The sequence below is a fragment of the Panthera leo genome, chromosome C1, assembly GCF_018350215.1.
Source record: "Panthera leo isolate Ple1 chromosome C1, P.leo_Ple1_pat1.1, whole genome shotgun sequence".
NCBI lineage: Eukaryota > Metazoa > Chordata > Mammalia > Carnivora > Felidae > Panthera > Panthera leo.
In genome coordinates, this window is record NC_056686.1 from 215,056,184 (window position 1) to 215,075,858 (window position 19,675).

The window sequence follows — 19,675 nt, forward strand, 5'->3', positions numbered from 1 at the left end:
CCGGGAACCTCGCTCTGGTGCCTCGACTGAATTCACTCTGGCTGATGAGTGCTGGGCTTGTCAGGATGTACAGTCAGTGGCTTATCTCTTCCTTGAATGGCACCCTCTCTGGGGGTATCTTTGTTTTTAAAAAGGACTGCAGATCTCTTTATGTAACTGCTAACATGCCTTTGTGTCTCTGCTGGTTCAGGGTAAAAAACTAGGTCCCCCATCAACAGTAAACAAAAACAATGATCCATCTCCAGAAATCCCAGTGACGTCCTGAACTGCTTTCTCCTCTGCTCACCCCTAAGCCCGGATTCACCCCTCCCCCCCCCCCCCCCCCCCCCCGCCGCTGCCTTCTCGGTGGTGATAGCGAATGCAGGAATCTGACCACTCGTAAACGTTTATCTCCAGTTCCATCCATCTGCCAGCCCGCAGATTCTCCCGAGCGCTCGCTGGGAAGCCGTGCCCTGTCCTGCAGGCACCTCAGGGGAGCTGCTGGCTCTCCCTCTCCCTGCCCTGCATGAAATCAGCCCCTCCGACGAGCACACCAAGTCGCCCTGCAGGACTTTGTGGGGGTGTTGGGGCAGGTGCCCCCTGCCGATCGCCACGTGCACCTGCTCCCCCCCGCCACCCCGAGCCCTCTGCAGCCTGTCCATTACCACACTGTCAGTAACGGCATCGCTGCTTCCGTTTTGCTCATCTGTGGCCAGGTGTCCTCCATCAGAAAGCTTCTGTGACTTCCCGTGGTCTCCAAGGTCAACCCCATTGCCACCTGGGCTGCCTTCTCTCTCCTCACTTCGCCGGTCCCCAGCGCTCAGGTAGCCCCCGGGCCCCGATCTGTCTGCCGACCCTTCCTCGGCCTCCAGAACCCTCCGGCATGTCCCCTACTCTGGCTAGCTTTCCGGGCCTCCCCCAGGCAGCTAATCGGGCTGGACTCTCAGTGTTATAGCGCGGGGGGCCCCCCCCCAGCCCGCCTCGGGGTCCTCGGGCACAGGGCCACGCCAGCGTGAGAGCGAAGACCTCGCCCTCCCCCTCCCCACCCCGTTCACCCAGTGCCCTGGGCAGCTCTGCAGTGGGGGGGAGGGGGGGCCCTCATGGGACGAGCCGGGTGCCAGTCAGATTTCACCGCCAGCTGGCTTTGGCCGTGTCTGTCTGTCTGGCTGGCTGCTGTATCTCCAGGAGACACTGTCAGACCTAGAATCTTGGGTGGTTAATTTGCAGGTCTACCCGGCAAGCACAGGTCATGGTCTCAGAACTGTCCTGAAGCTCCCCCCGCACCCCCCCCCCCCCCCCCCCGCCGCTGTCTGTCCTCTCCGATCCCCTCCCCCCGCCCCCATACACGAGTCCCATTTTCTCTGTTCCTGCCAGTAGGTGAGACCCGTCTTTTGGACCCAAAGGATTCTCACATCCTCTCGTCTCAGTGATGGATCTTATCATCACGCTTCTTTTCTGAAGCCAGGCTGCTCCAGGGGTGGCCTCTGCTTGTATCCTGGGGCCCGCGGGCTCCCCCATGCACGTGGCCACGTCTTGCGTGGTGGGCACAGAGCCGCCTCTGGCCTGGTGACCGGCCTCCGCGGCCAGCTCCGCTCCCCCTTCTCGCCAAGAGCATTCTGGTGAGGAGCGTGGCGCCACGTTCGGTGGTTGAGAAGGAAAGAAGGAAAGAAATCCTCCCCGGGGCCGCGGTGAACCCCTGTTCCCCGTTCCAAGCGCCTTACACGGATTCTCATATTCAGTCTCCCCACACACCGGTGAGGGCAGTGCTGTCTTGGCCCCGCGTCACAGGTGCATCAACTGAGGCCACCGACTTAAACGCTGAACACAAGACGTCCCCGCGGACGGCAGAGCTTGGACGCAAACCTGCGTGTGTTCGCTGCACGGTTGGCACTGAGCCCCCGGGAGGCTGCGTGCGGAGCCTGGGGGAAGGGTAGAGGCGGACGGGCTAGGTCACCCCACTCCCCTGCCGCTGCAGGAGGCGGTGTTGGGGCCATGCGGGTCCCTCTCATTGGTGAAGGCCACTCATCTGGGCCAGAAGCCGTATTCCCAGCTGTCCTTGAAGGGCGCAGCCAGGGAGCCAGGGACCGGAGACCCTTCACACGAGCCGTGTTGAAACAGAGTGCAGTTCTCCTGCCCTCGGGTCCCTCCGTGCCCCGACAGGTGCGGCCAGCTATGGCGTGTCCTGTCCGCCCGTTTCCGGGGAAGAGCATGGGGTATTTGCCGCTTTGAGGTTGGCTCCTGGCTGTTCCTTTCCCCTCCGTGGGCTGGCAAGGGTCATCCCACAGCTGATCACGTCACCATCTCCTGAGAGAGCCCCCCAGATGCCTTTGTGCCCCTTCCGGAAAGAAACAGGCCCGAGAGTGGCTCTGGAGGCTCAGTGACACCGTCTGGGTACATATACCAGCTTCAGGGGCACACGTTCCGCAAAGGCCTCATGCGCAGAAGTGGCGACGTGTGTATCTTACTTAGGACTGTCGGTTGTTGGGGATCCAGGGAGGGTTTTAGGGGAGCGTGGGCAGGCAGGGAGCAGCCCCCCCAGCCCCCCCCGAGGCGGGGCCACAAGAGGTGCTGTGCTGAGTGCTGCTTTCCGGAGTATCCAGCATCGTGGCCGGGGCTGTGCCTCTAATGGGACCAGCCATTGTCTGGGCACACGGACTTATTTCTTCTGCCCTGAACCCCGGAACCGGCCACGTGGAGTCTACAGATCCCGTTTGTCCCCCTCTTCGTGATGAACAGGCCGGCCAGGTGCTAGAACAAACTTCACAAGCCCCTTTGTACCCCAGGAAGAGAACAGCAGGCCAGGATGTGCTGCCCGGCTCTGTGCGCCCACACAGCGGGTGAGATGGGCACAGGGTGCTCACAGGATCCGGGGAGTGGGCCCCCCCTCGCTCTCTCGGGCCAGGAAGAATGTCCTGGGTCTGTCTTGACTGGAATGGCCCTGGAAGAAAGAGGACTCCCACTTCCCACAAAATTCCTGTCCAACCTATGTCGCGCTTGCTCAAGGGAAATTCCTTTTTTTTTTTTTTTTCCCCTTTTCCCCCACTTTCAGGAAGAAGCACATCGCCCAGTTGACCCGTGTGCGGCATGGTTGCCTGAGGAGAGCTTCAGCGAGCGCTGGGATACCTGGAGGAGGGGATATGACACGTTAGCGGTCCCCCCAGGAAGAAAGTTCGAGATGGCAGCTCAGCGGATCCGAGCGGCCAACTCCGGCGGCCTCCCTCGGTGCAAGTCCGAGGGGACCCTGATTGACCTGACCGAAGGGTTTTCGGAAGCGAGCTTTAATGATGTCAAAGGTGAGCGCTCCCAGGAGACACAACTGTGGCTGAGGGGGCAGATTTGCAAGTGCTCTGAGACCCAAGGACTTCTCTGCCTTCAAGGCTGTCAAGGCCCCATTCGGATGTTAAGTTTTAGCTCTCTAAACTTCCTGATGACACATTCAGCCCTGGGACAATAACCATTTGTTTTGTTTTGTTGGTGGGCTGGGAGGTTATGAATCCCCCGTTGGTTATGAAACTTCTTCATACAGAATATGTTTGTCTTTTCTCCTCTCGTTGAGTTTGGGTGACCTTAAGGTAGGGACCTGGGTCACACAGGGAGTATGTTAATCCTTGTGGGCCCTCCGGGTTCCGTCACACTGTGCCGTGCCAGCTCGAGAGCAGTCACAGGAGAGAGTAAGCCATGGATGTGGCTGTGTTCCAATAAAACTTTATTTACAAAAACAGCAAAGGGGCCGTTGTTCGCTGACCCCTGGTTTAGAGGTGGCCCCAGGGTCAATCACCCTGAGCCTCTGGGTTCCTCTCACAGACACTTACAACTGGGTCAGTGAGATGGATGGGTCATTTTCTTCCTAGAAGTCCACCTTGACCTTACTAGGTGCTTACTGGTGTCATGGGTTACATCCTCATCATCCATCGTTAGGCGCCTTCCCTACAGCGTTTACCACAACGTGTTGAGGTTACCCACTGGGCCGTCCAGAATACAAGCTAAGCAGTGGGAGCGGACCTTTACCCTTGTATCTTTAACTTGGCACAAAGTCAGTGCTAAGTGAATAGTTCTTGAACCAAACTGCTGTCTCCTGGGTCACACTGTGGCCCTCTTCCCTGATGTCCTAACAACCGTATGTCCCCCATTTGTCTCTTCCTAATCCCTTCTCCCTTCACTGTATCCTCAGTTGCTTCCTGTCTCTGCTTTATGCTGGGAGCCTTGAGCACTGCTTTAAATGTTCCTCCAACAAACATACTGGCGAAAGAAGTCATGAGATTTTATTAATAACAGTAACAGAGTTACCAGGTAGTTTTATAAATAATGGAACCATTTATTTTCCATAGCCCAGTAATGGGCATTGTTTTCTTACTTTATAGCCTAGCTGATCATGGTTAAAGTTGGAAAACGTGAGCATAAATTGGGTTCGGGCCGGGTTCTCGAAATGAGAGAGCTGAATTTTTAAAAATTATGATAATGATCTGAGAGGCGTCAGGGTCCTAAACCCCCCGATTGTGGGGAAAAGATAAAGGAGACGTCCTGGGATGTGACCTGGGGCTGGTCCGCTGGGGGGGAGCCCCAAACCCATTTCCCAAGGGCAGCGGGTGGCCTCCCCTGCGTCCCCACGGTAGACAGGTGGGAATGTATTCCAGCCAAAGTGTTCTCTGCGAAGTCCTCTGCCCCCTGATAAATGTTCCGCCCGTATAAGAACCGAGGCGGAGGGGTAAGAAATGTATTATTCAGTGCACTGAACTTCCCGACACGCAGGGATTTTTTTTTTTTTTTTTTTGTATGGAAATCAAGGATAGCTGTGAATCTGAGCGGCGCTCCCCAGAATTCATTAAGATGGGATTCGATAGGGATTCTCCTGCGTTTGATTGGATAGACGCCCCACCAGGTGTCCCCGGGTGCTCTGTGACAGTTGACTGATGGAGGGACCCGTCTGGCAGGAGCTCATACCACAGTCCATTTCCACGGAAGGATCGCCATTTCCCATTGGATGAGCCTGATCCTTGAGTGAAATATGTTACTGCTTCTCTGCTAAGGGGAGTGCTTGGAATTTTAAGTGAAACCATTTTTATTCTTCAGTCTGCTGAAACCAAAGTGATAATTTGCATTGATACGTTCTCTTAGGCTATATACAAAGCCTGCTTAATAGCTTTGGTTTTTAATTTTAAAAATATCACTCTAAGGGAATTGTTCTGGGGAACATAATAGGGATATAACTTCTGAGGGACTCTAACAAGATTTTAATAGCTGGCACGCGCTCTTATTTTCATTTGGTTTTAATTTTTATGTGACATTTGCATTAGACGTGTCAAGGAAACACACAGTGGTTTCTACTGCAGGAGACGGTGGCTGGAAAACAAAGCAAGAGAGGTCTGCTGTTGTCCCCCGACCCCAGCCTGACCCGTCCCCTGTCTCCCCACCTCTCCCTCGGGGTCCTTCTCTTTTACTTGAATGTGTTTATTCACTCCCCTCCCTTCACTGTGAAGTGATTTCTCCTTGGGGTGATTTTATAGCAGGGCACAGCCACGGAGAACTCTGGCTTTGCCTTTGGCCGACACCTTGACCCCAGAACATGACTATGGCCTCTCTGGTGTGTGCATACCGGAGGAGCATTCATTCCACGAATATTTGCCGAACACCTGCTATGTGGCAGGCTGCCTTCCCGGGAATACCACTGTGAGCAAGACACCCTAAGAGGGCTCCCACCCCAATAGGGCGATGCAGCACCCCCCCCCCACTAAAATATTCGTAGTATATTGGTTAATGATAAGTGCTACGGAGAAAATAAAATTAGGAGGGGTGGCGGCGATGTCTCCTTTAACATAACAGTCTGTGTGTCCTTAGGCATCATTATGCTAAGCACATCATCAGAACGTTATCTCCACCAGAGCCCGTTGAGAGAGTATCTCGGGCTCCTGAGGTCTGGACGGAAGCCCGTGCCCAGTGAACCCAGAGCCAGATTCTCCCCACCGCCCCACATGGAGGGCGGGAGGCGACGGCCTTCACCGCCCAGATGAGCTTTCTACCAAGCTTCTCTCTCTAACTTGGTTCGTGGAAACAAACAGAAACTTCCGGCTTTATTTCCCCAGACTTTGCTAAGGAAATACAATTCCAGTTCCATTATTTCTTTTCAAAGGAAAGGGAAACTGGCAGACGCTGTTTTTTTGGAGGGCCAGTTTGGTAGAATAGAACGCTTCTTGACTTAATCGTATATTAGAGAAGATGTGGGTGTAGGTTCCACTAAAAATACGGTCCTTAACGTTTTTTACAGGAAGCCAGAATATCCCTAAACCCTGTGAAACAAGGCACAGCTGGAGTGGGGGCTGTCTTTTCTTTCACAAGGCGCTTTCCTCCTCCTCTGGATGTGCTTTGTCACGTATGGGTGGGAGAGAAGACAGGTATTTCATCGTCCGATATTTTTCAAAACACACACCCCTTGTTGAGCTGACTTTCGTGGTTCCCACTGCTGCTTACATCGGGAGCACACATAGTTGAACGCCGTGAACCCGAAATTAGCTTGAGTCGCTGTTGAACGAGTTGGGGGTTTTTCAGACTTAAACACTTGCTCGGAGATGACATGAATGACAGTGGACATAAACCTTTCATTTTCAAGACATGCGGGAGAGCCCCTTTCCAAGCTGTCATTTTGAATGATCATTTAAAGGAGGCTGGAAGGCACCGGCCTCAAAAGTCTTACTTTATTTATTTTTTTAAGTGTATTTATCTTGAGAGAGAGAGAGAGCGAGAGAGAGCATGAGCAGGGAGGAGGCAGAGAGACAGAATCCCAAGCAGGCTCCATGCTGTCAGCCCAGAGCCCGACACGGGGCTCGAACCCACGAAGCATGAGATCATGACCCGAGCCGAAGTCAGACGCTTAACCAACTGAGCCACCCAGGCGCCCTTCCAAAGTCTTATTTTGATGAAGAGTGGGTTCAGCTTGGAAACGTAAGAGACGGGTCTGCTTGTCAGGGAACCTTCCCCCCATTCCCGTGTTCTGCGTTCAAGGCAGAGCGTGGGACCAGCTCACGAACTCAGATCCTATTCCAGGCTCTTCGTGTCCCGTCCCTGGCTACAGGCCGTGGGTCACCCCACTCAGAATGTGACAGGTTTTAAGCCAGTCACTTTCAGCTTCTCTCTCGACCCAGTGGCAGCTCCGGTAAGTCAGTTACATAAGGAAAACTCTGGCCAAAATCCGATGGCATCGGGGGCGCCCGGCTGGCCCAGTCGGTGGAGCCTGCGACTCTTGATCTCGGGGTTGTGAGTTCGAGCCCCACGTTGGGTGCAGAGGTGACTTAAAAATAAAATCTTTAGAGCTTAAAAAAGGTTTAAAAATAACATGGCGTTTCAAAAGCGATCCCGGGGAAACGGGGGAATATGAGCCCTCCCGCCCAGTGGGCTGGGACAGCAGTGCCGGCCCTCGGGAGCACAGCGGAGTTCCCTGGGACTTCCTTCTGGCACAGCCGCCTGTCACCCAGAGCGCTCTCCCTCCTCCCTGGTTCCGGCCAGTGCTCCGCGGCGCCCGTGGGCCTCGCCCTCACCCCCTGTTTCTTTGTGTTTTATGCAGTGCCTTCCCCCAGTGCCTTGCTCGTAGACAATCCCACACCGTTCGGGAATGCAAAGGAAGTGATCGCAATCAAGGACTACCACCCAGCCAACTTCACCACCCTCAAGTTCTCCAAGGGCGACCACCTCTACGTCCTGGACGCGTCCGGCGGGGAGTGGTGGTACGCCCACAGCACCACGGAGATGGGCTACATCCCGTCCTCCTACGTGCAGCCCTTGAACTACCGGGACTCCACCCTGAGCGACAGCGGGGTGATCGACCATCTTCCAGACAGCCCAGACGAGGTGGCCAAGGAGCTAGACCTGCTCGGGGAATGGACAGAGGACAAGGGACCGAGCAAGACCTACAGCAATAACCCCTTCTGGAACGGGGCCCAGACAAACCCGTTTCTGAACGGGAACGCGCCGGCGATGCCCAGCTTGGACGAGCTGACCCCCAGAAGCACCGTGGATTTGCTCCTTTTTGATACGGGCACGTCTTCGTTCACCGAATCCAGCTCCGCGACCACCAACAGCGTCGGCAACATCTTTGACGAGCTGCCGGCCGCAGGCCGCCTCCAGGCCGAGGCGCCGGGCAAGCGGGACAACCCCTTCTTCAGAAGCAAGCGCTCCTACAGCCTGTCGGAGCTCTCCGTCCTCCAGGCCAAGTCCGACGCCCCCGACTCCTCGGGCTTCTTCACGGGCCTGAAATCCCCGGCCCCGGAGCAGTTCCAGAGCCGGGAGGACTTCCGCGCCGCCTGGCTGAGCCACCGGAAGCTGGCCCGGTCTTGCCACGATCTGGACCTGCTGGGCCAGAGCCCCGGGTGGGGCCAGACCCAGGCGGTGGAGACGAGCATCGCGTGCAAGCTGGACAGCTCCGGGGGCGCCGTGCAGCTGCCCGACAGCGGCATCAGCATCCACGTGCCCGAGGGCCACGTGGCCCCAGGGGAGACGCAGCAGATCTCCATGAAAGCCCTGCTGGACCCCCCGTTGGAGCTCAACAGCGACAGGTGCAGCAGCGTCAGCCCGGTGCTGGAGGTGAAGGTGAGCACCCTGGAGGTGAAAACCTTCATCATCGTGGAGATGAAAGTGTCGGCCGAGGTGAAAAACGACATCTTTAGCAAAAGCACGGTGGGTCTCCAGTGCCTGAGGAGCGACTTGAAGGAGGGGCCCTATGTCCCCATCCCACTCACCTACAGCTATGGGGACACGGTCCAGGTGCAGCTGGACAACCTGGAGCCCTGTATGTACCTGGCCGTTGTGGCCCACGGCCCCAACATTCTCTACCCTTCCACGGTGTGGGACTTCATCCACAAAAAGATCACCGTGGGCCTCTACGGGCCCAAACACATTCACCCATCCTTCAAGACCGTGGTGACCATTTTTGGGCACGACTGTGCCCCGAAGACGCTGCTGGTCAGCGAGGTCACCCGCCAGGCCCCCAGCCCTGCCCCCGTGGCCCTGCAGCTCTGGGGTAAGCACCAGTTCGTCTTGTCCAGGCCCCAGGATCTCCACGTCTGCATGTTTTCCAACATGACCAACTACGAGGTCAAGGCCAGCGAGCAGGCCAAGGTGGTGAGGGGGTTCCAGATGAAGCTGGGCAAGGTGAGCCGCCTCATCTTCCCCATCACCTGCCAGAACCCCGGCGAGCTGTCCGACTTCACCCTGCGGGTTCAGGTGAAGGGCGACCAGGAGGCCATCCTGACGCAGTTTTGCGTGCAGACTCCCCAGCCGCCCCCCAAAAGTGCCATCAAGCCCTCCGGGCAAAGGCGGTTTCTCAAGAAGAACGAGGTCGGGAAGATCATCCTGTCCCCGTTTGCTGCCACCGCCAAATACCCGACCTTTCAGGACCGCCCGGTGTCCAGCCTCAAGTTCGGCAAGTTGCTCAAGACCGTGGTGCGGCAAAGCAAGAACCACTACCTGCTGGAGTACAAGAAGGGGGACAGCGTCGCGCTGCTCAGCGAGGAGAAGATCCGGCTGAAGGGGCAGCTGTGGACCAAGGAGTGGTACATCGGCTACCACCAGGGCAAGGTCGGCCTCGTGCACGCCAAGAACGTGCTGGTGGTGGGCAGGGCCCGGCCGAGCCTCCTCTCGGGGCCCGAGCTGAGCACCTCGGTGCTGCTAGAGCAGATCCTGCGACCCTGTAAGTTCCTCACCTACATCTACGCCTCGGTCAGGACCTTGCTCATGGAGAACGTCAGCAGCTGGCGCTCCTTCGCCGATGCCCTGGGCTACGGCAACCTGCCGCTCACCTTCTTCTGCCGGGCCGAGCTGGACAGTGAGCCCGAGCGGGTGGCGTCCGTTCTGGAAAAGCTCAAGGAGGATTGTAACAACACGGAGAACAAAGAGCGAAAGTCCTTCCAGAAGGAGCTCGTGATGGTAAGTGCCCGGCAGGGGCTGGAGGGGGGGCCAAGTCCAGTCTTGCCGCCTTTCCCCCCCGCCCCCGCCCCGCACACTCGGGCGTGGGTTCGGTGAATCGCTGGACCGGCATCTGGGCTCACCTCCGCTCCCCGAAATACACGCACGCGCACCTGGAGATGGGCGTTTGGGTAGGGACCCCCAGACGGCTCAGGGTCCAGCGTGGAGAGCCCCGTTCAGGCGGCTTCCCGCTGGGCTGGCGAGCCCCTTGGAGGCCTCAGGCGGGTCTCCCGGGTGCCCGGTGGGCGTGGGGGCGCAGGGAGGCTCGCGCTCCAGCCCCCTCTGCTCCGATCTCGTGGGAGAAGGTGCAGGTTTCATCAGGTTCCCCGCAGGATCTGTGCCGCCCCGAAGTCTAACTTGATCGAAGCGTCTTCCTCTGCCTCCTGTGTGTGTGTGTGTGTGTGTGTGTGTGTGTGTGAGAGTAGGGATTGAGGAGGGCCTCTGGGAACTGCGATCTGAGAAGGAGAGAGGGGGGGGTTGGTGTCACACTATAGGATACACCCTGGCCGCCGGGTGAGGGAGAAAGCATTCGCTGGACTGCTGAGCGAACACGGCCTCCCCGGCCCGGGTTCCCCACCCGCTCTCAACAGTTCATCTGCTCCCGGTGGCCTGTCTTGGAGAAGCTGACTTGGAGGAACTCGATAACGCCCTCCTCTTGGCGTCCGCCTCGTTTCCGTGGGGGACGTCCTCTCGGTGGGGAGAGCCTGCTTCGTTCACCTCCCCCCCCGCCACCCCATCTTCCCAGTAGGACGCATCCCCGGGGCTGTTCCTCTGGAAACCCTTGTGATTTTCCACTGGAAGCCCCTTGGTGTTCCTTCCTTGCTCCGTCAGGCTCCACACAGCCTTCTCGCCTCCCGACTTGTGTACGAAGTGAGTCTCGGCGGCCCTAGGATTTCTGCCGCCCGACCCGGCACCTGCCATGCTGTGTGAGCGCCTCTGGGAACGGCCGAGCCGGGTGTGTGTGCTGAGGTCCGTCCGTGTCGCACACGCCTCTCGGGAGCCGGAGATACCCAGTCCGCGGGGCACAGCCACCGCGGCGGGGAGCGGGCGTTGCAGCCTGACGGCGCCCCCAGGAATGTAAAATGCCAGGCGCGTGCCACACAGTGAGAGCCAAACCTCGTCCAGAAGAAGGGACGGGAACCGAAGGTGTTGATCTTGGCAGCCCGGAGGCTGGGGGCGCTGGTGGTGGCAGCTTCCGCGGGAGGATGAGGGATGGTCGTGGCTGGGGAGGGCCCGAGGCAGCAGGGGGACGGCACGTGGGCCCTGGGCATGGCCGTCACAGCAGTGGGACACCTCTCCCTTCAGGGCATCTGCCCCCTCGCTGGCCCGGCCTGGAATCCTCCCCGGAGCTGCGTCGAGCCCTCGAGGCCCTCTCCCCTCCACGGACCTCGAGCACCGGGCAGGGGCGCGTGTCCCTCTCTCGCGGGGCCTCAAGCTGGGATTCGCCGCGGGTTCTAGAATCGGGCGCTCTCATGGCACATGAACAGAGTTGATTGTTCCTTCATGGCCGCCTAAGAAAACACTCCCCCCGAGTGGGCGGAGGTGGAGAGCGGCCCTTCCCAGCTGTGGAAAAATAAAGACCGAGGAGGCGGCTTGTTCATCCCGGTCCTTCATGTCAGGCCTTTTCAGACTTAAGCGAAGCTCTTTCTGCCCCGCTTGGGGGACTTCTCTGACAGCACAGGTTTCCGGGGGGACGTCCCTGGGCTCGTTTGTGGGAGCGATGGGGGGGTCTCTTGCGCCCCTGGGTGGGAAGGCTGGCACAGCAAGGTCTGCTCGGAGGCTTGCGGGGTTTCCCTCGCCCGGGCCCTGGGCTGAATCCGTCACCATCTTGGGAGCGGGCAGATCTGAACGTGGGCGAAACCTCCAGAAACCCCAGGCTGCTTTGTCCCAGCACGCAGAGGAGTCCTGAAAACCGGGATTCCTTTCTCCCGCCGCTCGCACCACTGAGCAGTGGTATTCTGCAGTCTCGGCCTCGGGTGAGCCGGCCCTCCGGCTGTCACAGCACGGCCACCACGACCCACCCCGGCCACCGAGTCGGGTCCCACCCCCTCGCATTCTGAAGATGGTTTTCTGTTCGGTTATGCGTCCGTGGTCTGGAAACTGAGTAAACGAATTGGAAAGGGGGGAGGTTTGAGACGGTAGGTTTGCGGGGAGATGGGAAGGAGCCCGGAACGAAATGAGAACCGGGCGGTTCCGTCCTGCCCACCGTCGAGTGGGGTCCGGGCCCTGCCTCAGGCCTGGAGCTCTGCCCGCAACGTCGGGTGGAAGGCTGTCACGTCCCTGGGGAACCAGCCCGGAGGCCATGCTGGCAGACCTTTCCCGCGAAGCGACCCGGGGCCCGGGGTCACTGTACTTCGTCGCCCCAGACCCTGGGCTTCACTGGGCTTTCTCCCACCCACAGTGGCCTCGTTTACTCGTGTTCCGGTTTCTTCTGATTGTCCGCATCGGATATAAACGCCGCGAGAGAAAGGACCCTGGCCCCCGGGACACAGTCCGCTACTTGAGGAGACGCACGAGTGAATGAGAGCAGACCTCGGCCCGGGCTGAGGACCTGAAGGGGTGCCGCCCACGCGGCCAGCCCGCGCCCCGGCCCCGCTTTTTTGATTCCGTGTCCTTGCTGTTGCTTCCGTGCGGGTTTTCGATATCAGCTCCTCTGAGGGCCGTCTTGCACAACCACGTGGGCTCCTTGGTGCGCCTGCCTCCGTCTGCCCTTTCTCACCCACACGGTGCGTGACCACCGTCAGAGAATGCCCCGTCTGTCCCCGGCTCACCGAGCTCTGCAGGAGAAGCCGGGACGGCCCGTGACAGAGGATGGCCAGCCCGTCGACGGCCCACCCCGGACCTTATTGAACGTGGTGGTGAGGGGCACTGCCGGGCTGCTGTCGGGAAGGGGCGTGACTGGCACTGACCGAGGAGGGTAGGCCGGGTGGACAGAGCCCCCGGGGCCCAGAATGAAAGGGCCGCCACAGAGCGTTGGTACTCGATATTCACGAAGCGTGTCTTTGCCGCCTTCTGTGGGCTTAGGGGCGATGCTGGGTGCTGGGCTGCCCAAGAACACGGGTCTTTGACTTGAAGAAGGCACGGAGTGAAGAGTCACAGCGCAGGACTTACTTGTCTCGAGCCCCGAAGAGAAGGGCCCCCCGGCGGATCAGGGAACGGCGAACAGGGTTGGGGCAGGGTGGATCCTGATACGGGCAGGAAGCACGGAAGCCCACCTGATGAGGGAGGGGCTGTCAGGTTGGGGGTACCGCGCGGGCAAGGACCGGGGTGCGCGAGGGCATACGTAGATGGGGTCCGATCAGAGGCTGGGGTGATAGAGGATGGCGGTATGTGGGGTGTGGAGCCCCCTGTACCAGATAATGCTTGTGCTTTATTCTGTAGGCATTGGGGGGGGGGGGTGGTTACGTGTTTTAGGGGAGGAGAAGGGGAGTCAGGCTGGATCCAGATGTGTCCCTGGACTTTGGATTCCAGGTGGGTCCCTGCTCCTCGCCACGTCTCCCAGTCTCCGAGCCACCCAGAGGCAGCGGTCAGTGGAGAGCCCCAACCCTGAGTGTCCTTCCTTCCGATGATCAGGACGCCTGGGGGTGGGGGACCTAATTTTCGTACTCCTCTCCGGGTAGATTTGTGTGAAGGAAACAAATGAGTAATTCTGACACGGATTCCCCGGGCCACGCCCCCTCTGTCCGGTTTTCACACCTGGCTGTCCACAGCCCCAGGGTGCGCCCCGCAGCCGGGCCTGTGGTTGCTGGTCTGCCGCGCTCTCCCTCCTCCTCTGGCAGGTAGGCGTCGTGTGGCTGGTGGGTCCCAGGGCCTGCGGTCACTCTCTCACTGCATTGTTGGTGACAGGCTCTGTCTTCCTGCACATCAGTGTCAACCTTCAGAGCGTGGGGGGTCTTTGAGTTTGCATAACTTCCTTGACTCACCCCGGGTGTTGTTTTTTTCCTGAATGAAAATAGTCCTCACTGATTTTTGTTTGTCTGTAAACACAGCCTGTGTTTCTTTTCTGCACCGAAATTTTACATGCGTGAAGGACAGAAGCAGAAGGCGGAGGGGTCCCCGGCCCCATCGCCCGTCGTCAACCTCTTTGAGCCGTTTGGGGCGTAGACGCTGCGGCTGTTTATAAATTCCGTGGGGTTGGCCGAGGGGCTGTCCCCTCCTCTGCGATGCCCCGTGGAGAGCGTGCGGGCAGCCCTGGGCGCATGCCTGCTGCTTCCCGGGTCTGTGGAAGGGCCGGGTGCTGGTGCCTCCTTGTCCGTGTGGCTCTGCACGCCTGTCCACACTGAGATGTCCCAGGGGCTCTGCACGCCTGTCCACACTGAGATGTCCCAGGGGCTCTGCACGCCCGTCCACACTGAGATGTCCCAGGGGCTCTGCACGCCTGTCCACACTGAGATGTCCCAGGGGCTCTGCACGCCCGTCCACACTGAGATGTCCCAGGGGCTCTGCACGCCTGTCCACACTGAGATGTCCCAGGGGCTCTGCACGCCTATCCACAGATGTTCCAGGACACTAAGCCGTGGGCCCTTCCCAAGCTCGAGGAGCCATCCGTCGGCGATGTCGCGAGCGTCACTGGGGGGGGGGGGGGGGCACAGCTGTGAGTGGCAGGTGCTGTTACCGTGGTGGCTGACCGCACGGTGCGTACCCCTCCTCACTTTCATCGACCTTGGGCTCCGTGTCGGGATTCTTGCCCTCTGGGGGGACAAACCACAGCCGGTTCTTTGCCGTCGGCATGTTGAGGTTCTCTACCGCTGCTTCTGGTCCACTTTGTGCAAAACACGTATCTGAGTGTGTTTGTACCGGGAACTGTGACGACACTGAAGGAGAGGGCTTGGCTCACGCGGTGGCCCTGAGTAGATCTGGGGGGCCGAGTGTGTGCTTGGAGGGTGGCACACGGAACCCCGAGGTTTTCGTTCCGCGACATGCTTCCGATAGGAGAAGTCGTGTCTCGTGTCCGGGAATCCCTCGCAAACAAGACACAGGGTCTGTCCTCATGGCGGGGAGGGAAGGGCCGTCGGGGACAGGGGCAGGCCTCCCTGGAGGGACCGAGGCCAGCGCTCAGAGCTCGTTGCTGGAGCCGCCACGGTGGCCGGGGGTCACTGGTGGCGGCTATGGCTGGGGTCGTTTGAGTCCGGGTGCGGGCTCTTTGGAGAAGGTTCTCTGAGAAGAGAAACTTACTCTAGGACACAAATCGAGGGAGGGGCGGCTGTTTCCAGGAGTGAGGTGGGGTGGGATAAACCCCCCAGAGCCTTGGACGCTGATGGAAGTCACGGGGAAAATCGCGAGGTGGGGGCAGACGGGGGCTGGACGGGATGGCGATTCTCTGCGACTCGGCAGAAAAGCCTCCTTATCGCCCCAGACAGGAGGCAGGTAGCGAACCAGTGTGCATTTAGGCAGGTTCCCGGGGCTCCAGCGCCCCCAAAGCAGGGGCTCCCCTGCCCGCCGCTCATGGGGGAGCGCGGCCCTTCTGGTGTTTGCACATCTCGGGAAGAGAAGCACGCGCGGGATTCACGTACAGCAAAACCAAAATGCCACCTCATTATGTGTTCCTAAGAGTGTCTCCCCAAACAGCGCTTGGCAGACCGGCTCCTGTGAAGGAAGTCGCGCTGGACCGAGCTGTGCCCGGCGGTTCCCACACGTTTCTGCTGCTTTCCCTCCACGCCGGTGGATTCGGGTGGCTGTGGCAGAGACCGCGTGGCCCGCGGAGCCACATGTGGCCCTCTGTCCACCAGGTTTGGCCACCTGGCTGAAATTCGAGTTCGCTCTGAGATTGCAGCCGGAATCAGCATCATTTTGAATGGGGTTTTCTGGGATGACGTGTGTGTGTGTGTGTGTGTGTGTGTGTGTGTGTGCGTGTGTGTGTGTGTGTGTGTGAAAATTGAGGAGGAAGCTACAGGGAAAGGTGTCAGAGCCTCCTATGGTGAAGCTCTCTACTACCCAGCTCTGGTGGCACCCAAAATGTGCCCTTAAAAAAGTGTCTAAACTGCCCCTTGGTGGTGGTGTGGCAGTTTTGTGACACTTGAAGCCGGTGTGGCTCGATCAAAGTCGTGTCACCGGAGCTGAAGTTGAGAAAGGAAGGCACCTCCGTCCCTGTGCTCCCCGCACTCCACGGGACGGAGCCCCCGCCCTTGCCCAGCGCCCCTGGGGACAGAGGCGCGACTCTGACACGTTCTGTTACCTGGAAAATGAGGTCGCCTCCAGAGCCGGGCGGCTGAGTGAGTGCACAGACACACGCTTGCTTTGTGTGAGTGGAAGCTGAGTGGGGACACTGGGGGGCCGACCGTCCAGCTCTGTGAATAGCCCATTTGCTGAAATACATAAGTAGTTGAAATGAAGCGCAATCCAGACCCGTGTTTTATCGGGTTCCGTTCCTGACGTCGAGTAGCAAGTGTCCGCAGAACCGCGGAGGCCGTTCGTTGGCCTGAGCGCCACGAAATGTGACCCTGCCTCCATCTCTGTCACCCCGAGCGGTGGGACCCCGGACAAGCCGCCTGGCGTCTCCGGGTGTCTGGATCAGAGCAGAGGACAGAAAGGCGGGTCTGGCTCTGACGCTCAGTCGGTGTGGGGGCCTCTCCGTCACTCTCTCGGCTTCATCTGCAAAATGGGGTGAGCTCAGCCCCTGCTTCACGGGGGTTCTGAGGAGCGGATGAGCCCATGCCTGGCTCACAGTAAGTCTCAGTAGTAGTGGCCTACTGCGAAACAAAACAAACCGGAAAAGGACCACGGGATCCTCAAGCTGCCTTCTGGCTAACCACAGGTGCAGCTAGTTGCCAGCCTTGGGACCCAGGACAGCACCAGATTGACCCGTCACCCCTGTGTTCAGTTGCAGAGCTTGGGGCGCCTGGGTGACTCAGTCAGCTGACCGTCCGACTCTCGGTTTTGGTTCAGGTCATGCTCTCGCAGTCTGTGAGTTCGAGCCCCACGTCAGTGCGGAGCCTGATTATGATTCTCTCTCTCCCTCTCTCTCTGCCCCTCCAACGCTCACGTTCTCTCTCTCTCTCTCTCAAAATAAATAAATAAACTTTAAAAAAAATTGCAGAGCTTGACCTGTTGGGGCATCCAGCTAATGCATTCAGGAAATTGCCAAAAAAAAAGTCACTAATCGTCCGTACTGTTAAACTCCCCCAACACAAATGTGAAATGTAGATGAGGGTTCTCTGTCTCGATTAGCTGCGCCCTTTATTTTTTTGTTGTTTATTTTTAAAATTTTTTTAATGTTTACCTATTTTGGGGAGACAGAGAGACAGAGTGTGAGCAGGGAAAGGGCAGAGAGAGAGGGAGACACAGAATCCGAAGCAGGCTCCAGGCTCCGAGCCGTCAGCACAGAGCCTGACGCGGGGCTCGAACTCACCGGCCACGAGATCATGACCTGAGCCGAAGTCGGACGCTCAACCGACTGAGCCCCCCAGGCGCCCCTAGCTGCGCCCTTTAAAGTTAGCGACCCGGCAGACCGTAGCCGCACTCATCCAAGGCCACCCGCCATCCTCACAAAATACGGACAGAGTTCTCGAACGAGCCACGTGTTCGGCTCAGTCGGGAAGGGGCTGCTTCCTTTGTTGTTCTTAACGTGCTCTTCGGAGTCTGGAATTGTCAACAGCAGGGGCTGGCATGGAGCATGGAGGGACAGGACGAACACCAGGTGCCTTTCTGCCTGTAGCCTCCCCAACCCCATGCTCGCCTGAGGAACCATCTCCAGGGTGCTCCCACTTTTCCCACTGTCGGGGTGTAGTCCGAGAGGGTGCTGGGCGGCAGAGGCCGCGTGGATAGTGCCAGGCCCGCGTGCACCCAGCAGCCGTCACGAAACGTGGGTGGCAGGACTTTTGCATCTCCCCGTGTGCAGACGCGCGGGCCTGCTGGTTTGCGCCGGCTGGTGTGATTTTTCTTTAAGACCCCAGCCCGGGGTCGCACAGAACACACCGTGTTAGAAGCCGGCCTGATCCCGCCCCTTTCCTAGATGGGGAAGCAAGTCCCGGGTGGCCACCAGCTGGTCCAGGGCCCGCCTCTGTCGCCTTGCCTCCTTCCCGCCCAGGGTGGCGGGCATTCCTTGCCCTCCTGAGTCCCTCTGGACTCCTGTCCTGAAAACACACTAGAAAGTTCCTGCAGCTTAGGCAAGGGAGCAGTCCTGTCGGTTCCAGAAAGTATTCTGATGGTGCTTCCTTGGGTTCAGCCTCCGGCCTCCCCATTCTCCTTTTCCTCCACACGAGGCCTTCACTTTGCCCCCCAAACCCGAGAGCCCAGATGTCCGGGTGAGCTGCGGGCCCCAATCTGAGCCCTCTGCCTGCGGAGCTCTGCATCCGGCCGAGGCCCGCGGCACCTAACGTCAGCCCGGCTCTAGGTCCGGTCCCCTAAGCCCCGGGCGTGTGTTCTGTCTCCCCGAAGCATTGCCCTCTCCAGCCGTCCCGAGGGTGCAGAAACGGGGCCAGCAGCGCTCACCTGCCCTCCCGCCGGGAGTCAGCATCCCGGGGCCGCTGAGACAAAGTGCCACAGACCGGGTGGCCCGGGACAACAAAAGCTTATTCTCTCCCAGCGCTGGAGGTGTTCGCGGGCCTGGGTCCTCCGGGAGCTGCGAGGGAGGGGCTGCCTCTGGTTGCTCTGACAGCAATCCTTGGCTCTCGCTGCTTGTGGCCGCCTCTCCCCCGTCTCTGCCTCTGTCCTTCCGACGTGGACATGTCTCTCCTGATAGAGACAACCGGTCACTGGCTGAGGGGTGGCCCTCGTCTTCCGTGACCTGGTTTTAACTAATTCACGTCTGCAAAGCCGCCGTTTCGAAACGCGGTCATTGTGAGGTTCCGGCTGCGCCTGAACTTGGTGGGAGAGCACAGTCAAGCCCAGGCCACCCCGCAAGCCATTGCTCTCGCTCCGTCCCGTGCCACAGCCACGCTGGGGTTCGGGGGGCACTTACTAGGCTTAAAACTTTTCGGGGGAAAAGAGTGCACCGCCTCCGCGTGGAGCTCTGCCTGAGACCAGAGCCAGCCCTCTGACCTGCCCGGTGCTCTGCTCCTTTGTCCTCAGGCCTTACTGAAAATGGACTGCCAGGGCCTGGTGGTCAGACTCATCCAGGACTTTGTGCTCCTGACCACGGCGGTGGAGGTGGCCCAGCGCTGGAGGGAGCTGGCCGAGAAGCTCGCCAAGGTGTCCAAGCAACAGATGGACGCCTACGAGTCTCCCCACCGGGACAGGAACGGGGTCGTGGACAGCGAGGTGAGCGTGGGCCGTGACACACAGTCACGGCGACATCCACCCGACAGTGCGTTCGTGGGGATAAGCGAGTCAATGCGGGAAAGCACGTGGCGGGCTCTCCCTGCGTGGGGCAGGCCCCATCCCTCCCGGGACAGTTGGTTCTGACCGTGGCAGGGCCGCTGTGCCCAGAGGAGGGAAGTCAGAGCAGCCTGAGCAGAAATGCCCGCCCCTGCAGATCCTGATCTTAAATTACCTTCCGTCGGACTGAGAAACTTGACCTCCCGTGTGAACGGAGCCCTTTGTGGCCGCTTGTGGTCGGGCTCCGTCCGGGTCTGTGTTGGATGGGTACCCGGTATGTTGTGTAACTTCGGCCACAGCCGGTGGGGTTCCTGCTCACAGGTCCTTTGTGTCCTCCCTTGTTCGCTTTAAGCTTCCGGAAAGATGGGTCAGGCCCGGGAGACCCGGGAAGCAGGAAGTCCCCGAGAATAAGGGCGTCCTTTATTAACGCAGCGAGTTTCTAAAGAAACGGCCCACACGGAAAACGCCACAGGGGTTGTAAGGAGAGAAA

At 59.1% G+C, this 19,675-nt stretch overlaps 1 protein-coding gene across 2 annotated transcripts in view; it reads left to right on the forward strand.

Annotated features, from left to right (window-relative positions):
- The window catches only part of SH3BP4 (SH3 domain binding protein 4), an 86,583-nt gene that overhangs the window by 64,601 nt on the left and 2,307 nt on the right, over positions 1-19,675 (forward strand). For both annotated transcript variants that reach the window (XM_042950622.1, XM_042950623.1), the window contains 3 exons: positions 3,029-3,272; positions 7,535-9,891; positions 18,940-19,128. In XM_042950622.1, coding sequence (XP_042806556.1) covers positions 3,155-3,272; positions 7,535-9,891; positions 18,940-19,128 — 2,664 coding nt within the window. In that variant the 5' untranslated portion in view covers positions 3,029-3,154. The remainder of the gene's footprint in view (positions 1-3,028; positions 3,273-7,534; positions 9,892-18,939; positions 19,129-19,675) is intronic.